Source organism: Chrysemys picta, chromosome 9 (genome assembly GCF_011386835.1).
Source record: "Chrysemys picta bellii isolate R12L10 chromosome 9, ASM1138683v2, whole genome shotgun sequence".
In the NCBI taxonomy this organism is placed as follows: domain Eukaryota; kingdom Metazoa; phylum Chordata; order Testudines; family Emydidae; genus Chrysemys; species Chrysemys picta.
In genome coordinates this window covers 101,899,507-101,926,543 of record NC_088799.1, presented here as the reverse complement: position 1 = coordinate 101,926,543, position 27,037 = coordinate 101,899,507, and the positions used below count along the sequence as shown (strand labels likewise).

The following is a 27,037-nucleotide window of genomic DNA, read 5'->3' as shown; positions in this document are numbered from 1 at the left end:
GGGCAGAAGTGGAACTGATGACTCTTGTTGGGGAAGTGCATCTTAGTTCTTGGCTGGGTGCCTAAGATGCAACATTTGCAATTTTTTTTCACTATCTGTTTTGTTCTGCTTTTATTTTCCTTCAGGAAAAAACCAAAGTGGTTGAACCCTTGGACTACGAGAATGTGGTCCTGCAAAGGAAAGCCCAGATCTACAGCGATCCTCTCCGTGATCTGCTCATGTTTCCGATGGAGGATGTGTCTGTGAGTTTGTGCTGGCTCCTTCTCATGTACAAGGCCTAATCCACCCCTCCGCTAACCCCCTCTCACACTGGGGAACCCCCTTCGATTTCAGTGTCCACTTCTACACTGATTTCAAAGGTGTTACAGCCAGGTCAAATGGGAGTGATCAGGCCCAGAGTATTTATTATTTTCACTGACAATTTATATGGGCCCAATTCACCATGAAATCTCGTTTTCTATCCCCCCTCCCCGCAGATCTCGGTGATAGGTCGCCAGCAGAGGACTGTCCAGTCTACGGTGCCAGAAGACGCTCAAAGGAAGGCTCAGAGTCTCTTTGTCAAAGAGGTAGAGTGCAAAGGCCTTTGACCTGCAGCGTTGCAGCGCCTTGTCCTTCAGGGGAAATGCTCTCCAGATGGCGCTGCAGCTAATGGCAGATAAGGCTGCAAGTTGCTTTGTTGGCCTCGTCTGTGACACAGGGGAGCTGAAACTTCAGGCCTGGAGGAACGACTCTTTTTCTATCTGGCAGCTTCAGTTTGAGCCGCCTGCTGCCCCCAGCTGTGTGGGGTGCAGTGTTCACCCCCAGGCCTTTAATGGGAAGGGGGAAGGCAGAGGTTTCACTGCTTCCGCCTGCCGTGCCTCAGAGCCGCTGGAGCAGCTCCTGGGTGTGCGTCGGCAGGAACGAGACTGGGGAAGGGAGACGCTCGAGAGCAGCTGCTCTGAGCAGCACCAAATGGAAAATGACTCCTGGGTTGCTCTTGACCCGGCAGCCGCTCCTTTTGGCAGCTGCACTGTGCCCTTGAGCGTGGTTCCCGGGCAGCTGCGGGTGGGGCCTGGTGGAGAGCCCAGCTCCCGCGTGGCCAGAGTGGGGGGGAAAGGGGGAACCCCGGCAGAGGTGCCATTGGTGGAGGACTGTTTTGAGACACCGTTAAAGGAGCCCGACTCTCGGAGGCAGGTGCCCGGCGCTGTCTGAAAATCTGGTTCCACAAACGTGCGCCAGGCTGGGCTCTCAGCAGCACTAGTCCGGTCCGAAAGCCGCGGCCGAGGTAAGCGCAGATGCCAGCACCCGTGCAGCTGGCAAGAGGCTAGGTGTGCGTTGTAACCGGGCAGCTCTCCTGTCCAGGCCAGGCGCTCCTCATTTGGTGTAATGAGGAGGGTGGGGCTGCCCTTGGGAGTATTAAATGGGGGAGAGTCTAGGGGCCGAGAGCTCAAAGGAGCCAAGCGGGATGGAGCGCCTCGGGGAGGGGACGCCCCAGAAGGAGGGAGCGGTGAGAGGTCCCTCATCGAGCTGTGGAGCCAGATCCAGTTGGTGACAGGAGGATGCAGTCGTGGGTCACCCACAAACCTCCCCCAGCCAGAAAGGGCTGGAGACTTAGAGCAGCAGAGGGAGATGCTGGCTGGCTCTCTGAGCGGGAGAGCTGAAGCCAGAGGGCCAGAGAGGGCTGAGCCTGCCAATGTCTCCAGGCAAAAGCCAGGAGCAAACCCAGGAGTCGGGACAGAAACAGGGCGGAGGAGCCCCCCAGCTAGAGGGACTGGGCTGAGGCATAGCAAGGTAGCTGCACCTGTCGTGCCACGGCCTGCCACAGGAGGGCAGCCCAGGAAGGGCTTGTGACATGGTGGAGAAATTGTGCAGGTGACCGGCCCCTTGGAAGAGAGAACTTGAGGCGGGGACCTCTTGCAGAGTCACCCTGAGGCCAGGAGGAGGCGCTCTGAAAGCAGCCATCCTATCACATGGGTATCTAGGTCTCAAAGGAATTCTGTGGTGTTTAGTTTCCCCAGTCCAGGATAAAAGAAACAACTCCACAAAGTCTTTGTCCAACCTACTGTGTATGTTTGTTCCCTTAATGCCAGCCTCAGCGTCTCACTAGTAGCTCTTCATTCTTAAGAGTTGTGCATGTTTTTGTTTAGCATGCTGTGATTTCAAAGAACATGCCTCATTCTCCTTACAGTGCATTAAAACGTACCACTCGGACTGGCATGTGGTGAACTATAAATATGAAGAATACTCAGGTGACTTCCGGATGTTGCCGTGGTAAGTGTCTCTCTTCTGGGATGCTAGGAACGCTTAATAACCTTGCTAGACTGTGGTTTGATCAGGTCTAAGTTTTAGCTTAGAAAAGAGACGACTCAAGGGGAAATGATAGAGGTCTATAAAATCGTGACTGGTGTGGAGAAAGGGAAATGTTGTTTACCCCTTCACATATCACAAGAGCCAGGGGTCACCCACTGAAACTACTAAGCAGCAGGTTTAAAACAAACAGAAGAAAGTACTTCATCACACAATGCACCGTTAACCTGTGGAACTCATTGCCAAAAAGTATAACAGGGTTCAAAAAAGAACTAGATCAGTTCATGGAGGATAGGTCCATCAATGGCTATGGATGCAAACCCATGCTCTGGGTGTCCCTAGTCTCTGACTGCCAGAAGCTGCAACTGGACATCATTATGGATCACTCCATAATTGCCATGTTCTGTTCTGTTCATTCCCTTTGAAGCACCTGGCGTTGGCCACTGTTAGAAGACAGGACACTGGACCGGATGGACCATTGGTCTGACCCAGTCTGGCCGTTCTTATGACATATTGTTGTTGATCCAACAATCCACTAATATTTTCTGTTCCCTGGTGTTTGCCCCACCCCTGTATCTTCTCATGAGATTTACTTGCCCTTTATTTAGGGTTTGCAAGCCAGAGGTCTGTGTCACTCAGACTGTATCAGGGAACTGCAGAGACATTACAGGGGTTCGTTCACTGTCAATGTACCAACATCCTCCTTCCATCAGCTGTTATGACAGGAAGAGCCTAAATTCAGGAAGGTGGCAGAATACGTAGCTTCAGTGCAGTCTGCTCATCCCGAATCAGGAATCCCATTGTCTCTGAATGCTGACGGTCACAGCATGGCCCTTGCTCAAGTCAATCCTGCTTGTGCCTAACATGGTGGGGAAATACCAGTCCTGGGGAATAAGAATATCGCCATCAACACTGGCAATGCTGAAGAGAGCTTTGTGCATTAAAATGCCAGCCCTGTGTGTTACTCCAGCCAAAGGCTAATCTCGTTTAGTGCCTCCATCTTCAGTCAAGCACATGCATGCCTGATTGATGGGTGGTTATGTGCTGGGTGGGGCCAGTTTTGCCCCCCTCACCTCTCAAACTGCTTCAGACAAAGCTCTCGTGGTATGCTGACAGTCTCTTCTTGTTAATTGACTCCTCTGGGGAGGCAGGCTACAAGAACTGGGGGATGGCTGGCTTTGCCTGCGCTGTGAGCGGTTTTGAGTTTGAAAAGTTTTGCTGTCCAGAATTGAGACGAAAAGTCAAAATCTGGAAATTTTTGTGAACCAAAAAAAACTGGAAAAAATAATTGGCTCAGGTGGATCAAAATGTTTTAGTTCTGGAATTGTGAACATTTTGTTTCAGTTCCAACCTTTTTCCTTTTAACCCTTTTCAGTCTAATTGGCTTAAATTTTGAAACAGAGAGTCATTCTGAACCGGAAAACTGGAATTTTTCACTTTGAAAATGTCCAAAAGAGATGGCTTGACAATTCAACACGTTTCTGGTCAGGAGGTTCGTCGGAAAGTAGGGTGACCAGATGTCCCGATTTTATAGGGACAGTCCTGATTTTTGGGTCTTTTTCTTAAATAGGTTTCTATTACCCCTCCCACCCCCTGCCCCAATTTTTCACATTTGCTATCTGGTCACCCTATTGGAAAGGGCCTTGTCTTGCAAACAGGTTTGGTTTCCACAAATTGGCATTTTTCGATGAAAAAAATGTTATGTCAAAAAATTCCCGACCAGCTCGATGTGCAAGAGGTCTGCTCCATGCAGGTGGTGTGAAAGCCATGCACAAGAGGATGCCATTGGTGCTTGAATTACATTCAGTTTGCACATGTTCTTGCTATCTGATCTTTGTTGGGTTTTGCAAAATAAATGATGGGCTGGCCCCTTGACTCGGTCCTGCTCATGCAAACCAGCAATAACTGCACTGAAGTTGGCGAAGTTACACAGTGTAACAAAAACCAAAGGAAGAAGCCACCCTCCTCCAGCCCCTGTGGATAAAACACTGCTTGCCTTGCTCACACAAGAAGTGCCAGTGACGTAAATGGGATTACACAAGTGAGTAAGGCAAGCAGGATTTGGCTGTATGAAGGCTATGGGCGTTCTATAGGTAGAGCAAGATCATTGGCCACCCACCTGTGGACTTTGGTCAGAAGTCAGACTTTGGTCACGTCTGGTCAGAAAATCAGGCTTCAGAGTGACTTGGAGGTTTTTAGAATATACAGATCTCTTTGGTGGTCAATTAAGGCACCAGTTCCTGTAGGTTTCACTCGTACTGAAGTGTACGTTCAACGTGAAGCCCAGCTTCGGTGCGCGTGAAGAGGGCGTGGGGGAAGGTTCATGTACAAGCTTTGATTGAGACCTCTGCATGTTTATATCATTTTCTCCCAGAGAAGCAACAAGATCCATAGATTTCAAGGCCTGAAGGGAACCATTATGATGATCTAGTCTGGCTTTCTGCATAGCATAGGCCAGAGAATTTCTCTCAGGGATTTCTCTAAGCTCAGTAACTTCTGCTAAGGCATATCTTTTAGGCAGCCACCCGCTCATGACACGTCACGGCGACACACATGAATGTATGGCCTGCCATTGTCCTACCCCCTCCCTACTCATCCACGTCAATTTTTGCAAATAATATCTGGTGTTGAGCCTACTCATTCCATTGCATGCATGTACGTTTCCAGCAGTGACAAGAGGACTGGTACCCGTTCTTTACTATTGTCCTGAATTCTTCCCTTCTGTGTGGCTGTCTTACATACTGTGTTATATTTTCAGCAAATCCTTTAGACCGGAGAAGATTCCAAACCACGTATTTGAGATTGATGAAGACGTTGAAAAGGATGAGGTAAGGGGAAGATAAATGTCTCCGTAGCACTGTGCGTTGCAGCTGGAACAATTCACGCCAGGCAAAGCGCCAGTCTGGAATGCTCTCGCTGGGAAATCATACACTGACGGCCCATTCCCTTTTCTGAGCGGTTGGGACAAGCCTGCGGACAATTATCCATCTGCAGGTGTTACAAGATAATCTCTTAGAGCCAAGAGGCTTATGAATTAGTAGGCATGTGCCTCCTTTCAGTTAACTGGGATGTTTTCCCTGGATGCTTTCTTTGGCTCTCCATTGGTATCTTGCAGCAGTATGAAACGGAGAGGCCAAGAACATTACTAAGCAATTCTTTGTGTGAAGGTTTTAATTCAATCTACTTCAATCAAAAGTGAACAGGTAGGTGTCCATGTGTCAAGTAATCTTGCAAAACGGCATTACTGCTTGTTCAAAGGCACAGGGTCTGACTCTCTTTTGCCTTGCGATTTGTGTCATCACTTACACCTGCTCACAGGGTGTAAAAGGCTGCCACTCCGAGGTCCTGATCCTGCAATCAGATCCCAAATATTCGAAAGTGTCCATTGCTTCTGTGGGCCAGCGTCTGTGTGCTCACCTCATTCAAGGGGCTCTGAGCCCTCTCAGTGCTTTTCCACAGACATCACTTGGAGTTGAGACCGCTTCGCCCTTCTGAAAATCAGGCCCGAAGGGTTTCGAGATGGGCACCCGGTATTAGAGATCGCTTTTGAACATGTGCACATTAACCACTCTGCCTCGCATTGCCCACATCTGCAACATAGCAAGAATGTCTGCCTCTCTGGAGAAACACCAGGAGAGCCGCAGGTGGACGTTGTTAATAAGGTTTAGTCTAAAATTGCTGGACATTGTAGCCTAAATGTGTTTAAATGTGATGGGGGCGATGAGGCACCATGGCTGATGAATTTATTTAAAGGAAAAAGGCAGCTTGTGTTTTACCAAGGCTGAAATTTGAAAGGGATGTTTCGTATGCATTTTTAATGGCTATTGTGCATGTCCTGGATGTGCCTTTTAGAGGATGTGCCTCTTTATAGTCAAGAATTGATTGTTGGGCCCAACCTTGAATTTCCTGGTTGTTTTGTTGGCTTGTGTCATAGCCTTAACATTAGCTGTGTGTAGTTCTTTCCTTTAATAGCATCGCACTCTATCTAGCTGCGGTATTGTGCAGTAAGTTACTCAATGTGCTTTCCCAAAAGAAAAGGACAAAAATAAACCCTCAACATAGAATAGAATTGTTTTCTTTTAAGCAGTTCCCCAAATAAAATACTAAAGTAATTTGAGGGAGTGTGTCCGTACCCCTTCTTAGCTGAACTGTACTTCCTGATCTTGGCTTGTGTCTGACCGAATGTGGACTGTGCTCTTTGTAATTTTCCAATAGAGCTTTTGCATCAGGATTAGGTTAAAGAACTTCAGTGAAAAGCAATGTGGTAATGGAAAAGGGGGAACTGCCAGCAAGGAGAAATCCGGGACTTTAGCCACAGACGTAAAGCACTGTGAATATTTCCATTGTCACTGTAGAGTGTTGAATTGGGAGGCTTGGGAGTTGCTCTTTTGGGGGCAGGAGGCCCAGGTTCTATCCCCCGCGATGCTACTGACTGGCCGTGAAATGGGGGGGTAATAATGTGTGCCCCTGCGTAGCGCACCGTGAGATCGACGCGTGGAAAAACGCTGAGTAGCATCAGCTGGGCAGATGCTAAGGCACGGCTTACGCTGAAAAGTTTTACCGGTGTAAGTGGTTTGGGTAGGGGGTGTGGGGTTTTTTTAACTGCAGTATTCTACAGTAAAAGCTCTCGAGTGGATGCAGTTCTACCAGTATACGGGTGACTGCACCAGTAGGGATATCCCCCTTTCTGTACAGGAATAGTGGTGCCGTTACAAACCGTATATCGACAGAACTACGTCCATGTTGGGAGGCAATGCCACGTGACCGATTAATTCGGTGCTACTTCCTAATGTAAATGAGACTTAAAGTTCCCCTTGACTTCCACGGGCCTTTTGGCCTGGGGCACCGTGGCCGGGTCAGGGCCTGGTTAGCACTGACGTCACCTCTTTCTAATCTCCTGTTTTGTTCCAGGACTCCTCCTCGTTGTGCTCTCAGAAAGGTGGGATCATCAAACAAGGCTGGCTGTACAAAGCAAATGTCAATAGTACAATCACGGTTACCATGAAGGTGAGCTTCATTCCATATGCTGTCGTACCAGAGCAGCGAGCGGGGGGATCTTGCTTATGTGGAGCCAAGTGTCTCCGTTCCGATCCAAGCTTCCAAGTCTGGCTGCTGGGTTTTGGTTTGGGCCCCTCTGTAACTGTCTTACAGAGCCTCCCTCTGAACGAGTCCCTTTCTGCAGTGGGATCTGTGCTGAACCCTACCAAGCAGTGTTTTGAATCAGGAAGGGCAGGCTAAGCAAAGAGGTGTGTTAAAGCAAACCCATGATCGCCTTCTGAATCAGTGCCCGAGGCCCAGAAAAGGAGGACAATTGAATTAAGTAAAACAGCAGGCCTGAAATAAACAAGGCTTTTGAATGCTGGTTTCCTTGAATGCACATGGCCAAACTTTTAGAATCTAAATAAAAAGTATCTGTGCTTAAAGCAGGGATGGTGTTACTGAGATGCTACCGCAGGACTGACCTTCTGTGCAGCAGCTAAGTCCTCAGCCCTTCTTTTTATTGGACACCGGGCAGCACTCCACCGCTCGGACTTCGCTACAGAAGCGCCAACTAATTGTATCATTGATTTTGCTCAGCCAATGATCTATTTGTTGTTTCAGCAAACAGCTGCTTTGTTACTTGATAAAAGAGACTGCCCTGGTGATAACACTCGGATGGGTATCCAAATTACAGCAAGACTCAGGAGAAAAAACATTACGTTCTTTTGCTCCCGTTAGGCTACTAAAAACTCCCCAAAGCATTCCATGATTTTCAGTTTCTCAGTCTGATGCCTCGATTCAGCGAAGTGCAGAAGCACGTGCCTGACTTGAAGTCCGAGCTGTGATCATCTAGTCTGACCTCCTGCATCGTACAGGACTAAGCCCGTAACTTCTGTTTGCGCTAGAGCATATCAATGTACAGCCTATGAAGTGAGGCACGTGCTCAAGGACGCTGTGGCACTGAGGGCCTAAATGCTCAGCTAGAAGCATCTCAGGCCTGGTTTTTAGAGGTGCTGCTCAGCTGCAGTCCCATCGACTTAGCTGGAGTCGTGGGGGTGCGACACTTCTACAAATCAGGCTCATGTTATCTATAGGGCGACTCAGAAATCAAGGGACCCCAAATGAGTGCCCATTGGTGCAAACGTTGGTTCTGATCACTGCTCTTCCGTGCAGAAGACTTCTCTAATGCCGGTTGCTAGAGTTCTGAGAAAGCAGTAGCACCTTGAAGGTCTGAAGCCATCCGTACTGGCACATTGCAGCATCATTCTAGTGCTGCAGAAGGAGACTTGCCATGATCTCAGCTCCGCGTTCTTTCATTACAGTGATGTGCTAGGCAACGAATGGCGCTGGCAGTTGCTAAGCATGTACAGAATGTTTTTTGTGGTGAGCCAGCTTATGAGCAAAACTTAATTAGGCTTACAGTTGACTGCGTTTGCTTCAGAGTAACCTTCTTTCTTGCAGACGTTCTCCAGCTTGACTCTGGTTAGCTTGGTTTCGGTTGCACACCAATCCAGTTTAACCCATGGCAATCACTAGATCAGGACCTTTTCTTCTTCTGGACCTCCTCAATTCTCTGCCTAACCCCACGCAATTTTTTTGCAGCATTTTTGTTGTTGTTTTTGCCTCATCTGAAGCTTTCACAGCTTCCCCCCTGCCAAAGTGGGGAACTGAACTGGCTGTACCGGTGATCTGATCTGATCTGGCATTCGCTCTGTTCCTAGGTTCCTGCGATTCATTCCAAAAGCGGTACAGCATTCTGACCATTCTTTGGAACAGCAGGCCTGCAAAGGAAAAATCCGTATAAATAATGCAGCGTATTTGTGTGTGCTGCTTGCTTCTGCACTTTCCATTGGAAGGATGTTAAATGTTTCAAATGTTTTGCATGAAATCAAACATCCCATGAGAGACTTATTCTCCCGTCTTCTGAACATTCGTTTAATACACATCTATTTAATCTAAGATCTTCCGTAGCACGCAGCACTGAAGTATCTAAGGCCCCAGTTCAGCAAAGTGCTGAAGCAGTGCTTAATTTTGAGCTCCTGCTTAAGTCCACACATGCTGAATCAGGGCCAATGTGCTTACACTATCCTCTAAACTTAAAATTCATCAGCATCACGTCCTCGGAGCTCACATCCGGGACTTGTCTAAACACTGACTCCGTGGATTAGATTTAATTCACTCTTCCGATTCTGGGCAATAAGTGACTGGCCTGATCAAATATGTGATGGATTCACTATTCATGGAGGCATGAAATTACTGGTAGAACCTGATCCATGTTGTTCCAATGCTGTATTGATCCATATTTGTTCCAGGCACTCATTACAATGAGAATATTTTCAAAGCCTCAAAATGGGAGTGCAAGTGCTGTTTCTCGTCTCCCTGTCCTGACCTCCTGGGCCCTACCTTCATGCTCCTTTTAATCATGATCGCTAACAAGAAGGAAATACATTTCTGATTCATAGCAAACCTGAGAACATCTAAGGCTACTTTTCCAACTGCTGAAATTGCAGGTGTTCCCAGGCATTATGTGCCAGTATTTTCTGCTAAGCAGTCTCCAGGAAAGGTGGGTTTTGTGACTATACCTAGGGCAGGAGCACATTTGTCTCATCTTTGTTGTGTCTCTGTAGCTCCGTGTATAGTAGTTGGATCACAAACATCCTGGCCTTAATTTGGCCTCCAGTACGGTAGGAGCAAGAAGTTGCAGATGCAGCTAATTGTGTGTGTGGTCTTATGCTCCCATTGACTTGCAGCACAAGATTGCATCTGCAGGGCATAGTCCACTCTGTCTGTATTCGTAACTCAGCTATGGAGACACTTAAGACAAAGTTATTGCATCTAGGGGTGAGTGAATGGGTCAGGAAACTAAACCAAGACTGGTCCATAAAAGTTACTCTGTGTTCTCCAAAAAGAAACACAACCAGTTGCATGGATCCCATTCCAATTCTGTCACTGGACTGTGCCAAGCTGTTGTTACAACATCCGTCTGACAATTGGCTTGCAACTATTCCTGAGGTCGCTATCGCGAAGGGTTCTGCAATCCCCGGATGCCTGCTCAGCTGAATGGCCCAGACCCTAATGTAACCACTTGGCTTTTCTTTTTAGAGCTGAAGGGGACAGGAGCCAGCGGAGGGAAGGGTGTGCAGGCAGTAGGAAGACTCTGCATTGGGAGGAAGGGGGGGCCCAGCCTATAATCATGCCCATCCTCCCCTCCAAAAGATACTAATTCAGGGCTTGCTCCTGCAATGTGCTGAGCACTTTGATTCTGATCCAGCAAAACACTTAAGCAGATGAGTAATCCCTTTGATTTCAATGGGGCTGTGGACAGACTCAAGTGCTTTGCTTGATCAGCTCTGCTCAGCTCCTTGCAGAAGCGAGCCGTGCCAGGAGAGGGTGCGGCGGGACAGAACTAGGTGCTCGCTCAGATTCAGACTCCGACTTTAAGCTCAGACGGGACCGTCACGATAATCTAGTCTGACCTCCTGCCCATCGCAGGCCACAGAACCTCACTCTGGTAACAGATCCCTAACCTCTGGCTGAGTTACTGACGTCCTCAAATCGTGCTTTAAAGACTTCAAGTTGCGGGAAATCCACCATTTACACTAGTTCAAACCTGCAAGTGACCCCTGCCCCAGGCTGGGGAGGAAGGGGAACCCCCCCCCCAGGGTCTCTGCCCATCTAACCTGGGGGGAAATTCCTCAGATTGCCAGCGCGAGAGGGACTTCTTTAGTTGTGGAATCCAACCCTGCTAAGGAGTTTTGAATTACCCCATTGAGTGAACAGTCTCGGACTGCAGGAGGTGAATGGAGGGTCTCGGGAACTAATCTGGAATTAGGTGTGTGAGACGCAGGAGCTTTGGGCGGTTGTATTTCAGCCCTGGCTTTGAGTGTGCTGACCTGTGAAACATGCTTCCTGTCCTTTCCTCCTTCCAAAGCCTGAGCGTGAGAACATCTTTAGGTTTAATAATAACCTGGTAAATGCGTAGCACTGAGAGACCATCTGTTTTCCCTAGCGGGGTATCGTACAGTGACCGAGAAGCCAAATGCTGAAAACGTGAGCCTCGCTGGCTACGGATGGCATAGAGTGACCCGTGTATGAGAATGGCGTTTTGCTCTTGCAGGTATTCAAGAGACGGTATTTTTACCTCACACAACTGCCGGATGGTTCCTATATTCTGAATTCCTATAAAGATGAGAAAATTTCAAAAGAATCCAAAGGCTGCATCTTCTTGGACGCTTGCATTGACGTTGTTCAGGTAGGTTGACAAGGAGTGAGTCCTACCTGCTTTCGTCCCCGTACGTGTGCTTCATCAATCTCATTTGCGCGCTCTGCCTGTTCCATCTGCCTACCCGCCGGCCTGACCAGCAATGCCATCGCCGCGGCTAGCAGGTGGTGGGCAGAGCCTACTGCGGACAGTGTAAAACCTGGGGTTCACTGCCACTGCGCCTTCCGCCGGCTCCCCAGCCGGCTGTGTCATCCCTGCCGAGATTGGATGAGCTCTTTTTCTTTGACTGTACAGTGTCCACCACCAAGGGGCCCTATCCCCTGACGGGGACCTCTTAGCACCCCCGTTGACTTCAATGGGCCTACAGGAGCTTGAAGTACATGCAAGATTGAGGCCAGTAACTATTCTGTGCAGTCAGCTGTTTATCCCAGTGTTACCTTCAGCTGCCTTCCTCTCTGTCTGTCTGCATGCACTGGTTGTCTCTTGTCTTAAACTAGGTCTGGATCCTGTACACGCAGAATTCAATGGGAGTACTCACACATGTAAAGTAACTCACACATGCAAGGGGCTACAGAAGCAGGGCCTTAAATTGTCAGCCTTTCAGGGCAGGTAGAGTCTCTTACTATGCATTTGAACACTGTGGTTTGCTGGAGGACTACTATAATACAAATAATAAGAGAATGCAAATGAGCTGTGTTTGCTTCCTGTAGCTCTTGTTAAAGAGGAGGAGGAGGGGTGGTGAATGGTAAAGAGTGGTAGTGGAAAATGTCCCCAAATTGCAACATCATGGGGTCTTCTGCGGAAAACTGTTGCTCATGTGAAAAACCTTGCTTTGGAAAGGCCCATCAGGCATTAGTCGCATGCACTAGCAGTAGTGTATGGAAAAACACAGCTTCTGAAGCCTGAGAAAGTTTTTATTCCTGCCCTTGTGCTGTCTCTTGCGTAGCTCTCACAGGGCGCACTGTTTTCATGTGGGTTTGGGCTAACTCTCGGGTGAGAAGAGCAGACTCCATGCAGATTCCAAAGTGAGTTTCCGTAGATTTCTTTGTAGCCATCGTGACTCTGGGCGGCGTAGACTGTACTTTACATGTTGCATCAAGGGATTTGCCTAGACTTCTCACCGGAATGTGCTACTATTAGACAAGCAGCGGTTGGAAAAGTGAGCTACCATGAAACTGTTAGTCTGGTTTTTGATTAATGCTTCTTACGATAGCGCCTGGCAGAAGTTCTACTTGGTGGGTTGGACGAGTCTTTAAAATCAGGCTCCTGGGTGGAGTGTAAAGGCTCCATGGCACTTTTTTTTATAAGGGAAGGAATTTGCTTTTGTGATTTGGGCTCAAGTTTCCCTTCGCACTAGTGTACAACAGGCTGCATCTTGGCGGCTTGCTACTTTCCACCCAGAGCTAGCCGCATCTCAGTGGGGCTGAGCGGTGCATGCCTGCCGTTAGTGATTCCCCTTTGGAATGCCCCGGAACGAAAGGTGCATTTGTAACATTGTTGTTTGTGCACAGTATGTTTCGCCAGGGAGAAGCTTGGGAACAGGTCTGCGCTGAGCTGAGCTCTAAAGTGAAGGCGATATTAACGAGGTGTAATGTGAAGCCCGCTCTCTTGTTTGTGCAGTGCCCCAAGATGCGCCGCTATGCATTTGAACTCAAGATGCTAGATAAGTACAGCCACTATCTGGCAGCCGAAAGTGAACAGGAAATGGAGGAGTGGCTGGTGACTCTGAAAAAGATTATTCAGATCAATACGGAGAGTTTGGTGCAAGAGAGGAAAGACACTGTGGAGGCTGCACAAGGTCAGTCTTTAAATCACTAGATCGTTCATTCCCACCGTCGCGGCGCTGACATCGTTGTTAGCAGCATGGAGACGTTTACATTCTTTCCTGCATTAAAAGTCGGCATCGTAGCAAGTAAATGCTGATGCTGAGATTTGGCTAGTAGCACATAAACTATAGTCTGTAGAATAAAAGTGGATTTGAAACTTGACTCTCCTGCTAGATGGGGAACCCATGGCAGCGTCTCAAAAGCCCCGATAAATTGTCCCTGTGCTATTGTAAGTGAGCGGCTCAGGAGCGGAGCCCGGGGGCTGGTGGGATCAGAAGGCGCCATTGCTGTCATTTGGAACATCTGCTTTTCATGACTTGACAGATGACGACTCGAGCAGCCAAGGGAAATCGGAAAACATCCTGGAGAGCTTGGAGAGAAGCATGCATCCTGAGCTGATGAAGGTATTGTGTCCACAGTGGTCATTTCCTCAACTCCCACAGCTAACTGGCACTGGAAAGGGACTTCCTGCTGGACACTATTAAGTGACAGAGGTTAAGGTCCCTACAGCAGAGGTCCCTAAGCTGTGCCCTGGGGAGAGCTGGGCACCCACGCGATGCTGCTGGCGCCGGCTTCGCCTCCTTGTGTACAGATCCCATCAGGGTGCCTCAAAGCACGGAGCTGGAGCTGCTCCCAGGTCTGCCGCATAAAGCGCTGCCTGTGTTCCCACCCAAACTCAGACACACCCCCGGCAGGAGCCTGACCCAGCACTGCCACTGCTGCTGCCCAGAGCCAGCTGCTGGGACAGGGATGGGAGAAAGAAGCCGGGAGAGGGCAGGGGGGAGCGTCCGTGTCTCTGGGAGTGGCAGGGAAGAAGGAGGCTGGAGCAGGAACCTGGATGGAGCTGCAGACAGGAGGAAGACAGGGCCACAGTCTGGGAATGTATGTTGAGCTGGTGCTCTTGGTCCTTTCGTGGAGCTATTTGTGAGAGGCTCTGCCAGTACTGGTTCCTACAGACCCACGTGTGTGCCCGGCCCCGTGGCACAGAGCTGGAAAGGGCTGGAGGCCTCTGAAAGGTGGTAGGGAGGGAGCGGGAGTGCAGTAGGAGATGAGGGGTGCGTGCATCCCAGAGCAGCGCTGTGCGAGAGCCTTCAGTCAGGGTGAGGAGTCTGAAACCCGGTGGGGAGTGGGCAGGCCGTGGGGAACAGGATCAGAGCAGCCACTTTGGCTGCAGCACGTGGAATACATTGGAGCGGATGAGACGAGATGAGAGGCGGGGGAGGCTGCCGAAGTTCTGGGGAGAGGTAACGAGGGCTTGCAGAGAAGAGCTTTGTGGTTGGGGATGGGGCGGATCTCAGAGGGAGACGTGGCTGGATGTGGTGAGAGCCGGGAGGTGAAGAGAGGGTGACAGGGAGGGGAAGAGTCGCGTAGCCACGGGGTTGTAGACACGAGTGACTCAGAGGGTGAGAATGTTGCCGATGGCGATGGAGAAAGGCGGGGAGGGAAGTGATTTGGGGAGCAAGCCGAGAAGTTCAGGTTTGGACGCGTTGAACATCCCAGAAGACGTGGGAGAGCCGGGGCCGGGGTGGGGGGGGGGCGGTACTGACCTGAGTCATCGAGGTAGAAGATGCCACCCAAGCCACAAGAGAGGATAACTCAGCTGAGGGAGAGGACGTCGAGCAAGGGACAGTGGATGCATCTGGGGATGGGGCGGGAGGAGAGGTCGCCAAATCTACCCCAGGGACATGCAGTGCAGACGGGGACAGGAGAGCTTGGCCTCTGAAGTGGTGCAATATTGACAGCTTCACTCCTGTTTGGCAGGGCAGGGATGGCTGTCACAGCTCTCTGGGCCTGCGCTGGGTAGGCCAGGGGCAGGTATCTGGTAGCCAGCTGGCTGTGTCCCTCAGTGACCCTGTCACGTGGACAGGCCACAGGACCCTGAGTCCTCCTGTTTCCCGGCACGGCGTTGGTTGGTGCGGCTGGGCGGTATTGTGTAATCCCTCCGGTCATCAGTCAGCTCTGAACAATACTGACTGCTTTATTTTTATTACATTTTGTGTCCGTTCCTCCCAAAGACAAACACTTGCTTCTCTTGTGGCCTGGTCTCCTCAGTAATGTCAATGCTTTCCTTGTCCTAGTATGGAAGAGAAACTGAACAGCTGAATAAACTAAGCAGAAATGATGGACGACAAAACCTCTTTTCCTTTGACGCAGAAGTCCAGGTAATTCCACCCCACACACCCCCTTTCGAGTCTTCTGGGGTTCACCCATTCTGAAAAGTCCATTTGGTGTCGCCTGCTTCCTTCCTTCCTTGGGTGGCTGTGGTCACCGACAGCAGCAATGAGACCTGTAGGAAGACGGTAAAATGACTGGTAGTCAAGTCACCTCTACAGATAAGGCCGATGAGATAAGCAGCAAGCCCGTGTCTGTGCCGAGTCCTTGCGAGATATGCCAGCCACACAGGTTCTGGGTTTTGGAGATGCCAAAGCTCAGAACACCTTTCACGTAAAGGAAGTCTTCGTGGCTGCTGGCACACGGAAGCTCCCAAACCACAGAGGCTGTTCCCTGTTCAGACTCCTGTCTGACAGCTGCAGAATGCCGAATTTGGTCTTCCCCCACTGCTCCTTTCCAGGGACTTAGTCTGCTTCCATGATAGCCCTTAATTTGACCATGTAGACAGCTGACCCTTCTTTAAGTAGGCTGTTTTTATAGGTAACACATTTGTTTGTCTCTACATTTGTTCTTTACGAACTTTAAAGTTTTGGCCTTGGAAAAGTGGCAAAAATTAATGTCTATTCACACAGATAGAAAAGAGTTAATAGAAATGTTGATCCAAGCACAATGATAATGCGGCTTGAGCTCAGTACCTTTGGAATACGAAGGGCTGACTTTATCCACTGCCCAGTCATGGGAATAGAGCGAGAGAGAGACTGCCCCAGGTTCAGCAGAGCTGCCATGGGGGATGCTGAAGGCCCGAGGTGCTCCCCAGGATGGCAAAAGGAAGGTTTGGCATGCACGCTAGCATTTCTTCTCCGGTCCTGAGAGCAGCGGTATGGATCTGAAGGCACCCGTGACATTTAAAGGGAAAAAGCTGCTGCTGCTAACATGACTTTAGAAAACTGTTCCATTTATTTCCTAGATTCTGATTTTCTCTAGCTTCAAATCAATCTGAGCTGCGAGAGCCCGGGAGGGTGACAATTCTGATTTAACGGGAAAAATGCAGAGTCTTTCTTGTACCAAACCAAACTTTCCTCTTGGGTCTTCTTTAGGATGATTGTACCAGGGTCTCTCCAGCCCTTGTGGGAGCCATGAGGTTTGTTTTTAAAAAGGGACTGTTGGCAACTCCCCAAAATACTAGTCGTGTGATTCAGAAGGGGAACATCCTTGAAAGTACAAAACATCTTTATTAGCTGCGCTGCCCCTGAACTCACAGTGCCCTGTCCCTGGGCACAAAGAAGCCTGTTGATTCTGGTTCCGAGCAGACCCCGTGTGTTCTGCGGCTTGGTACGTCTGCGATCGTGGACACAAGTTCAGTTTTGTGGCCTGTTTACATGCTTGTCAGGCTGATGTTGAAGCAATTATGTGATTGCAGCCATGGGCCTGAGAGAGGGCAGGGTTTTCTGTCTGCTCGGAAGCGAATCAGAAATAGTTTTCTAAAACGGGTTAATGATTGCAGCCTATATTTGCTAAGGCCTTGGCTACACTTACCCGCTAGTTCGACGGCTGGAAATCGAACTTCTGGGTTCGACTTATCGCGTCTAGTCTGGACGCGATAAGTCGAACCCGGAAGTGCTCGCCGTCGACTGCGGTACTCCAGCTCGGCGAGAGGAGTACCGCGGAGTCGACGGGGGAGCCTGCCTGCCGCGTGTGGACCAAGGTAAGTTCGAACTAAGGTACTTCGACTTCAGCTACGTTATTCACGTAGCTGAAGTTGCGTACCTTAGTTCGAATTAGGGGGGTAGTGTAGACCAAGCCTTAGATTACTCAGAGGGGGGAAATAGCCCCCACAGAGTAATACCACGGGTCTCCTCAGTAACGGGGGGGAAATGATAGCATGCACATCAGCCCTTCAACACACTGTTATTTTGATGATCTGGATGCAGTCCTACGTCCTTGGCGCACAGCAAGGTGGTTCTGGTGAAGGGAGGGAGTTGTTATCTGGCTAAGGGTCGTGCCTAAAGGTCGTCTTGTCTGTTTCTTCCCGTTCGGCACTGTCTGTGAAAGGGCACTGGGTAGGCACAAACCAGTCACAGGACCAGTTGGGCCTTAAGGGCTATGGAGGAGGTGACTGGATTCAAGATGGTTTGAGTTTTATTACAGCAAATCTAAATCAATTGCCCATCTTGACTGTTTATAACCAGACTGGTCATTACTGCCCATGAAAAATGTCTTCCGGTTTGTGAGCTGTTGCTGGTTCTGGCAATGCCGTCTAGTAACTATGTGAACGATCTCTTCAACCAATAGACTCCTGCAAAGTGGTAGAAACTCTTTAAGCATTCCTGCTGCACATACGCTGTTTTCACCTCCAGGCTCCCTGTGATTGGACATTTGGGTGGACCCTCAAGGTTACAACTCAAAGGCAGAGGGCAGAACTGAAATCTTATGGTGATTTAGTTCTCTGTACTGTACAAACCGCTCAAACCAGACTGCTAAAAACCAGGACAAAGTTATGAATTCCTGTCCTTAATGCATGTGCATAACAGGCACCAAACGGGCTCTCAGTTTGTGAATGTGCTGCACTTTTTAGACCATGTTTTTAATGATGATAAAATACCATTAGCTATAACGTAATCCCTTAACTCTTTTGTGAGGTTCCTGGTTTAAAGGATGTGTCATTTGTTTTCTAGAGGCTGGACTTCTCTGGAATTGAGCCAGACGTAAAGCCCTTTGAGGAAAAGTGCAGCAGGCGCTTTTTGGTGAACTGTCATGATTTAACCTTCAACCTCCAGGATCCCGTGTGTCACCGAGCCGAGGGCTCCCCCACAAACGTACGCATTTTCCTTGGAAAGTTCCGTTTCTTCTCTTGGAGCTGTGCTTAGACGTAGACAGTTACCATCCCGTTTCTTCTGATCGGCAACAGAAACCGACCGGGGGTGGAGCTGGGAAAAGAAATTAGGCCCCAATTCTGCTCCTAGTGGCCTCTGGGCCGACACAGGGGGTCGACTGGCACAGACCTCATTGCAGGCCTGGGGCCTGAATTTGCATCCATCCCTGTTACAATATTTCACCATCATGTCAGAGAGGGATGGAGGCACTGCTAACAGACACCTCAGTCCTGATGCACCCAGGGCCAGTGGGGACTTTAGATTTTAGCCCGCAGAATCAGGCCTGGAGATAGCACAGATGTACATCACTGCTGTGATCAGGCACACTGCGGTCTTACCTTCACGTGGTAGCTTTGTCCTCTACAATCTTTCTGAACCAAAAACATCTGGAATTGTTGCTACTTGTCAAGGCCTGGAGCTACAAAACCCAGCCTGAGGTCTGATGTAGTCACCCCATTGTTGAACTCACTTCAGACGGTTCACGTGCAAGGTGAGAACAGCGAGGGAAAGGTGGTTAGTTTATGCTGGAAGCTTTCTCTGTGTGACCCTACCTGATGTGACCAAGAAATACGTAGAGTCTCTTGCTAGAACACAACTGAAGTCAGGCAACTCAGAACTGAGTTATTTGGGACTTTGTGAGATGTGCTAAAAATGCACATTCCTAGGCTCTGTGTTCACTGCCGACCTTAAAGCAGCACAGCTGTGCCGCTGCAGCTGCGCCACTGTCAGGACTCCCGTGAGACAGCACTATGCTGACGGGAGAGAGCTCTCCTGCTGACATAATCAAACCTCCCCCTATGAGCAGCGATAGCTATGTCGGCGGGAGAGCGTCTCCCGCCAGCATTGCGCTGTCCACACCAGCGCTTCTGTCGGTAAAACGTGTGTTCTTTTCACACCTCTGACCGACAAAAGGGCTAGGGTAGACGTAGCCTTATACTGAACTTACAGCCTTTGAACAGCTCTTACAGACTGATCAGCGTTTTCCTCTCTTCCTGCCATTCGTATAAATAACCTGCTACTCTTCTTTCTGTATGTTATGTCAGTGAATTTAAAATGGCGCTCATCTTTATGCTCATCTTTACTAGATACAAATGCAAGAAGACCCAGCAAAGTTGTGGTCTTAGAGTGCTTTTTTGGATAGTCAGAAGCAAATAAACTATTGGTTACTTATATAATTCTTTCACAGTGAAATTCACCCCGCGTAGATGGCCCCCACAGATTGTAAGTGATGCATAGTCCTGGTGCAAGGGTGAATTTCATCGTGAGAGTTGAACTGAGACTCAAAGAAACAGAGGTCACACTTGTGTATCTAGCAGTGAATTTCAAGTACACCTCGAGGGTAGAACCTGTTCCATGCTTTTTAACAAGAACATTCATTCAAATTCCCAGGTTGAGCCGTTTTTCATCAGCCTGGCATTATTTGACGTAAAGAACAATTGCAAGATTTCAGCTGACTTCCATGTGGACTTGAATCCTCCCTCGGTCCGTGAAATGCTGCTGGGCAGTTCCACCCAAGCAGCTGGTGACAGTCACTCCAAGGGGACTTCGACCAATGAGCACCTCATTCACGGAATTGCTGAATCTCACCTGCGCTACATAAAGCAGGTGAGGAACTGACTTCCTGTTTTCTCTCCGTGTTGTCACTGTACATGCAAGGAAAAAGCTTTGATGTTGTTGCAGCTCTTCAGAAAATGTACAGCCCGTGATTGATTATGTGGAGTGCTGTAGCATCTAGGAGCCTTCGTCAGGGACCAGGACCCCACTGTGGTGGGTGCTGTACAGAGACAGCACAAAAAGATGGTCCGTGCTCCGAAAAGCACAATCCCGATTATCCAGCCCTCATTCACTCATGACGCTCGGTTACCTGAATGATCACTGAGAAAACAGGCAAACAAAATTAGTGGACATTTTTCCTGACTTTGTCAACATTTTGAAATTCAGAAAAATGTCACCAACTCTGCCTGAAACGTAGCCACCCGGGATTCGCGAAGGAGCAGTGAAAGTGTCTGGAAGTTGGGCATCTCCCTCCCGAAGGCACCTTTGACACTCCCAGCCCGTAGTTCAAGCATACGCTGTAGCTTTTCTTTGAGTGGGAGGGAGGTTTTGTTATCAAATTCCCTCCCCCCAGCTCCTCGTTCTGCTGGGAACCCAAACGGTTCTGACTTTTACCATGTTTGGGGCTCATAGAAAGAGCCGATCAGCCATTTAACCCTCCAAGTCCCACAGCTAGCGCCAATTCTGAGAAGTACCGAGTGCCTGCACCGTCCCAGTAGCCTCTCTCAGGCTTTGGCCCCACTCAGACCATGAAAACCTGCTGGAACCTGGCACCTGGCCCCAGAGCCATGTCAGGAACGGACACGTGCCATGAATCTGCATAGCGCCAAAGCGGGGAAGCTACCGGGCTCCATTCTGATTGGAGCTGGAGGAAAGCGTGGCCGTGGGAGGAGTAATCGCCTCTGACGCTCTGCTGTTCGTTCACTTTCAGGGAGTTTTCTCCGTGGCAAACCCCCATGTGGAGATCTTTCTTGTGGCCCGTGTGGAGAAAGTGTTGCAAGGCAGCATTACACACTGTGTGGACCCGTACATCAAGAACTCCGACCCGGTGAAGGTACTGGATAAGCTTATGTATGGCAAGGTCTCCGAAAGGGCACTGCAGGCCACTCCGGTGATAACCTGGAGCTGGCTAGTCTCCGTTGGCTTGTGATACTCTGAGAAGCATGAAAATACACATGGATTGTTATTTCTTGTCCTTTCTGGCAAACCTTGGGCTTTTCCTATGCAGTTAAGATGGCCGCAGCTCTTGGCATTTCCGGCTTTGCTCTGGGCACTGGCATCACGGCTGATGTCAGCTCGGCTCTCAGAACAGAGCTTGGCTGTTCAGAAACGTGATAGATTTTTAAGATGAGATAATTATTTCCCCAGCACATTAGAACGGTGCGGGGCCTAAGCTGGTGGGGAACTGCTACGCACACGAGAGATTCAGCCCTGCTCACAACCAGCTGCCTCGGGTTGCCTCTGCGTTTGCTCCGGCAGGTGGGAAGAGCTATTTTTTAATTAAAAATGGTTCCTGCACCACAGTTGGTGGGGCTCAGAACCAGGCAGAATATGGCCCACCCTGTAGCCACGCCCACTCTGCACACAGCTCCGCCTCCTTCTCCTCTGGTTGGGTGCACAGGGCCGGTGGCCAGTTTGTGCAAATGGCAGCAGGATCTGGGGGCCCTCTAGTGGTAGCTGCCATGAATTGTGTGTACCCCATCTGGGACCTGAACCCTCCACTGAATTCAATGAGTCCCGTTGACTTCAGGGTGAGTGGGGTGAGGCCCAGTGTAGGTAAAGGCTCGGTACCCCCTCTTGCATACAGCTTAGGTTAGTGCAGGATCATGGAGATCAAATTTGGAAACTCCCTAGCGATGCCCTTCTAGCTCTGTCAGGTTAACGAGTTATTGAGGGAAGAAGCTAACTGGTAACACGACTGGACCCTAAAAGGCACGCTGATCACATACAGCAGTGAAATAGACATGGGCTGAAGCCACAATGATCGTGGGCTTAGTCCTTGGCGTCAGCGTAGATGCTCTAACTTGCTACCTGGCTGTATGTTGGTGGAAGGCTGAGGGCTTTCCTTTCCCACAGCTGTCGCATTTTAATTCTTGTCCTAGGAAGGTGTGACCCCATTGTCAGCTTGTCGATCCTTTCTCTTGTTTTTCCAGGCTGCCCAGAAGGTTCATAAGTTGGCTAAGCAGGTGTGTAGTCGGCTTGGGCAGTACAGGATGCCCTTTGCTTGGGCTGCCAGGTCAGTCGTCGTGAAATCCTCATGTGTTCTTCTGAAGTTGTTGTTGTCTATGTTGTTTGTAAATCAGGCCAAGTGGTTAGGGGCCAAATTCCTCAAGTCAGGGAAGCTGCACAAGTGTAACTGAGGACAGAATTTGGCCCTACAGATTGTTTTTCTGAGCCAGCATTTGCATTGGCTGGAATCCTAGATCTGGAGTGAGATTATAAAATAAACAAGAATTCTGGGGAGAGCTATAAATAGAGCTGGTTGAAACATGGAGCTTCCATTTTTGTGGGAAATGTCGACATTTTGAAAAAAAAAATTGTTCCATATGGGAACAAAAATATTTGAAATTTCCCAGGAAAATGGAATTCCCATAAAATTTCTATTTTGGAAAATTTTCATTTTGGAATTCTAAGATTCCATTTTGGAATTCTGAAATTCCATTTTGATTTTTTTTTTCAGTTTTATATTATAATAGAATTCAAAATGGAATCTTAGAATTCCAAAAATGAAAATTTTCCAAAACAGAAATTTTATGGGAATTCCATTTTCTTTCATACCATGATAGTAATAGTAGGGTCAGACTGTTCACTGGAACACAAACAGGAGACGCTTTGATCTGGAAAAAAAAATGTTTCAATCACTGCGATGTAGTGTCTGCCTTAATGATTTTTAAAATAAAATAGAATATTTCAGCTCTTAGATTAGGTCAGATTGTGCACCGCTACTGCTCACATGTTAAGAAATAATGTGAAAATATTTTTTAAACATGAAAAACATAAAGTAAAATAAAATCTGAAACAAAACTTCCCCCAAAATGAAAATTTCAAAACAAAACAAAAAAGCATTTTCCCCTCCCACAGGAATTTTCATCACAAGCAACACATTTGTTGAGCTGTATAGATTTCAACAGCAACGGCATTTTTCACCGTGAAATGTGGGTGAAAAATGTCCAACCAGTTGTAGCTATAAACCCTCCTGCTTCAGGGTGTGAGCTGACCTCTACCTATTGGGGTCAGGAGGGAACTTCCTTGGGGACAGGTTATCCCGTAACTGCTGGTGCCAAGGTCCTGCACCTGCCTGTGAAGCAGCTAGTGCATTACATTGTCAGCCTTAGGACAGGATGGTCCACTAGTCTGATCCCGTCTAGTAGCCCCTGTGGTTCTTCTTCAAAGAAAGGACTGAAGGGACTGCATGTCCTCTCAGCTTCAGTGACTCTGCCCAGGAGACAAGGGCTGCAGGACTGGACCTTTAGATAGTGGGTTTTTGGGGTGGAGGTTAACTAGTTCAGTCTGGAACTCTGGAGAGCCCAAGAGATGCCACCTAGCCGCAGCTCCTCCATTTGTCTCTTGGATGACTGAAGACCATGATCTGATTCCCCAAATATTCTTTTGTTGAGGTTAAACATATACCGAGCCAAACTGACCCTAATGCAGCTCCCTTGAAGACACTGATGTAAATTCATCCCACTGTCTCCTATTCCTACCACTAGGTTGCTATATGGTCCTAAACCAAGATGGTGATGACTCTTGAATGTCAGCTTGGACTGTGGCTTGGTACATACATGTAGGTTCCTGAGCAGTGTTTTCATATTGCAAGGACATGCTGAAGAGCTTCCATAGAATGCCATTCATTCCTGTGCAGAGAGCCAGCACAAATCCTATGTGTGCGGGTTTGAGTATTTGTGTTGCGTAGACCTTGTGTGTGTTGCCTGCACAGGAGTGAATCACCCTTTGAGCTTGTCTCAGACTGGCATGGGTAGCCACGCAGCTCATACTAATGCTTGGGAAATGTGTCCACTTTTGTTTTTTGCAGGCCAGTTTTCAAAGACTCTCAAGGTACTCTGGATCTCGACGGGAAATTCTCTCCTCTCTATAAACAAGACAGTGGCAAACTCTCTAGTGAGGATCTGCTGAAGCTGCTAGCGGAGTTTAGGAAGTGAGTGTAAGGAACTGGTGTAGCGGCTGAGTGGGCATTTGAATATTCTTTAAAATAGTACGTGTGGATGTGAGAGTGTTTCTAAACCACCTGGAGAGATCAAATATTTGGAGCTAATTTGTTCATGCTTGAATTTTCAAGATTGATGAGTTTGTTCTTGCTTTCTAATACAGGCCAGAGAAGACAAAACTCCAGGTTATCCCAGGCCACTTAAATATCACCATCGAGTGCATCCCTCTGGAATTATCAAGTAAGAAACACAAATTAGAAAGTAAATGGTAACTGTGCTAACCATCCTGGTAACATTTATAGCGTGCTTCTCTATAATATGGATGAGGAATATCTAGAATTTACAGTGTTAGATAATGAGCAACTAACTTAGTGAAACTGATATTTTAAAATCTTTTTTTATGAGAGGCTGGAGCTTAACAGCAAAGGTTTCTCTTAAGGAACACATCTTGCACTGTTTTCAAGCTTTAGGAAATCTTCAGCTCTGGCTGCATTAGTCAATGATCCATCGAAGGGGTTGCTGTCATGTGATTGACAGGAGAAGTTGGCCCAGTAGCATGGAACAGAGAGGAGCCAAATTCTACCCTGGGGCGTATGCCCGTGGCTCTCTGACTGCAGTGAGTGCGCTGGATGTGATGGCAAAGGCAGAATGTCAAATGTAAAGTGGCATGTTGCATTTGCTGACTTTCCCATGTTTGTCAGACACCTGCTTATCTCAACTTATCCTTCCTCTTTAGATTGTGTTACTGCCTCTTACATCCCTATAAAGCCTTTTGAAAAGGGCCATGAGAACATCACCGTTGAGGTAGAGGAGTTTGTCCCAGAAGCGGCGAAATACCGTTATCCCTTCACTATTTACAAAAATCATCTCTACGTGTACCCCTTGCATTTAAAATACGACAGCCAGAAAACATTTGCAAAGGTGAGTCCCACAGAACACGGGCCGGACAGACGCTCACAACATCCCCGATCTAAAACTGGAAGCTTACTCTCCCGTTCTTCTTCATTCCAGGCAAGGAATATCGTGGTCTGCATGGAATTCAAGGACTCAGATGAAGCTGATGCCCAAGCTTTGAAGGTTGGTTCATAATCCATTTTTGAAACCGTAAACAAATGTATATAGAATTGGGCACTTCGTTAGGTTAATACGGCGTAGTAATGAGTGTCTCCATAAGAACACAAGGACAGCCAGACTGGGTCAGACCAAAGGTCCACCTAGCCCAGTGTCCTGTCTACCGACAGTGGCCAATGCCAGGTGCCCCAGAGAGAATGAACAGAACAGGGAAACATCAAGTGATCCATCCCCTCGCCCAGTCCCAGCTTTTGGTAAACAGAGGCCAGGGACACCATCCCTGCCCAACCTGGCTAATAGCCACTGATGGACCTATCCTCTAGTCAAATGGTCTCTTCAAGCTAGAGAAGAATGTCAGTATTTTCTGTTTCCAATGTATTTCATTATTCTGGTTGGCAAATTTGAGTGACAGCTGCCTTTGATCCAACATGTCACTTGCCTTCATTCCAGTGTATCTATGGAAAACCTGGAGGACCCCTCCTGACAGCAAATGCCTATGCTGTTGTGTTGCATCATAACCAAAGTCCAGAATTCTACGATGAGGTAAAAACTCAACTCTAGAACAGCTGAGGGAAGTAATAGTCTTTCATGGGTTTACCAAAGCCATAGAGAACTCCAGCACCTCTTTCTGTATAGCTGGATATAGAATGGGGGGAATAAGCCTCGGCCCATCTGCTCAGTGATTTTCAGTTTTTAATGTCAGTTTGTTACCTGGTCTCTTGCTTTCCTAGCATGTGGTGTTATTACTGGAAGGTTATGGTCACAATGTATAAATAATACACAGCTGTGATGAAACTGTTACACAGTCAAGTTCAAAGATGTGCAGAAATATCTGCAACACAATGTGTGATTCTGAAAACTTCAATAAATAAGACAGCTTACAACATAACTTGACAATTACAAATCCAGTATTATCTGTCATGGTATCATTTTAGATTAAAATTGAGCTTCCAATTCATCTCCATCAAAAGCATCATTTGCTTTTCACCTTCTATCATGTCAGCTGTGAAATTAACACCAAGGCATCAATGAAAAAACAGGACGCCATTGAAACTCCAGGTATGTTTGCAGCTTAAATTACAGCCCTTAAAATCTAAGACTCCGCAATGGGAATAAATGTAAAGAGCTGAATACAAAGAAAACACTGTTTGTGATTTACGGCTCTGGTCTGTTTTAATCTTCTTGTGAACAAATGAATCATGTATCCCCTGCTACAGGAAGCAACACAACGGGTTAGTGTCTCCTAAAATACAAACTACTGCCTCCATCCTGCAATCTCTTCTGCATAGTCTTACCTTTACTTGCATAAGAAGTCCCATTGACTGCAACGGGGCCACCCATGGGAGTAAAGTGGCAGGTTGGTGCAGGATCAGGGCGTATGTGTAACTTTCCACATTGAAGTCCTCTTGAACTGGGCATCTGTGCCTGCAGTCCTCCCTCAAGCAATGCTCGTTGGGGGAAGTTCCCCCCCGTGCATTAAGCCAGCACAAAGGCTATTTGCCGTGCAGCCCCGCTGAGGGTCACAGTTGGTGCCATGTGAATTTCAGCCGTTGACTCTGCAGAAGGGATTTTCTCAGAGTAAGGCAGATGGAGGCCAGTTCCCGGTCACTGGGTTAGCTTCCCTGGGGGGTGAGTCGTGGCCGCGGCTCTAAGTCTCCCAAGAACCATGCTGAATGCACACTCCTGCGGGTGCGTTAATCTCTGCTCATTGGCTGTTTCCGCAGTGGGATTTGCCTGGCTGCCTTTGCTGAAGGATGGTCGAATTATCACTTTTGAGCAGCATTTACCAGTTTCGGCCAATCTTCCGCCTGGCTACCTGAGCCCTGGGGACACGGAGTCACGCAGGGTAGGAAGAGCATTTAAAATACACTTAACCGTAGAGAGAAGAAAGCTACGTCTGTTACCGTGTCAAGCTTTGGGTTTGCATTTGCCCCCCAGATCTTCTTA

At 48.3% G+C, this 27,037-nt stretch overlaps 1 protein-coding gene across 4 annotated transcripts in view; it reads left to right on the top strand.

The window, feature by feature from the left end:
* Positions 1 to 27,037, top strand: part of DOCK11 (dedicator of cytokinesis 11) — a 123,589-nt gene that overhangs the window by 35,251 nt on the left and 61,301 nt on the right. For all 4 annotated transcript variants that reach the window (XR_010590316.1, XM_008178978.4, XM_008178977.4 and 1 more), the window contains exons 2-21: positions 126 to 242; positions 477 to 566; positions 2,168 to 2,250; positions 5,045 to 5,114; positions 7,198 to 7,293; positions 11,384 to 11,518; positions 13,109 to 13,286; positions 13,639 to 13,718; positions 15,393 to 15,476; positions 18,102 to 18,242; positions 19,689 to 19,904; positions 20,785 to 20,907; positions 22,007 to 22,089; positions 23,887 to 24,009; positions 24,183 to 24,259; positions 24,756 to 24,940; positions 25,031 to 25,096; positions 25,541 to 25,633; positions 26,026 to 26,149; positions 26,815 to 26,936. Coding sequence is in view for 3 of the 4 variants with exons in the window: in XM_008178978.4 (XP_008177200.2) it covers positions 126 to 242; positions 477 to 566; positions 2,168 to 2,250; positions 5,045 to 5,114; positions 7,198 to 7,293; positions 11,384 to 11,518; positions 13,109 to 13,286; positions 13,639 to 13,718; positions 15,393 to 15,476; positions 18,102 to 18,242; positions 19,689 to 19,904; positions 20,785 to 20,907; positions 22,007 to 22,089; positions 23,887 to 24,009; positions 24,183 to 24,259; positions 24,756 to 24,940; positions 25,031 to 25,096; positions 25,541 to 25,633; positions 26,026 to 26,149; positions 26,815 to 26,936 (2,286 nt within the window). In the remaining variant the exon portion in view is untranslated. The remainder of the gene's footprint in view (positions 1 to 125; positions 243 to 476; positions 567 to 2,167; positions 2,251 to 5,044; positions 5,115 to 7,197; positions 7,294 to 11,383; positions 11,519 to 13,108; positions 13,287 to 13,638; positions 13,719 to 15,392; positions 15,477 to 18,101; positions 18,243 to 19,688; positions 19,905 to 20,784; positions 20,908 to 22,006; positions 22,090 to 23,886; positions 24,010 to 24,182; positions 24,260 to 24,755; positions 24,941 to 25,030; positions 25,097 to 25,540; positions 25,634 to 26,025; positions 26,150 to 26,814; positions 26,937 to 27,037) is intronic.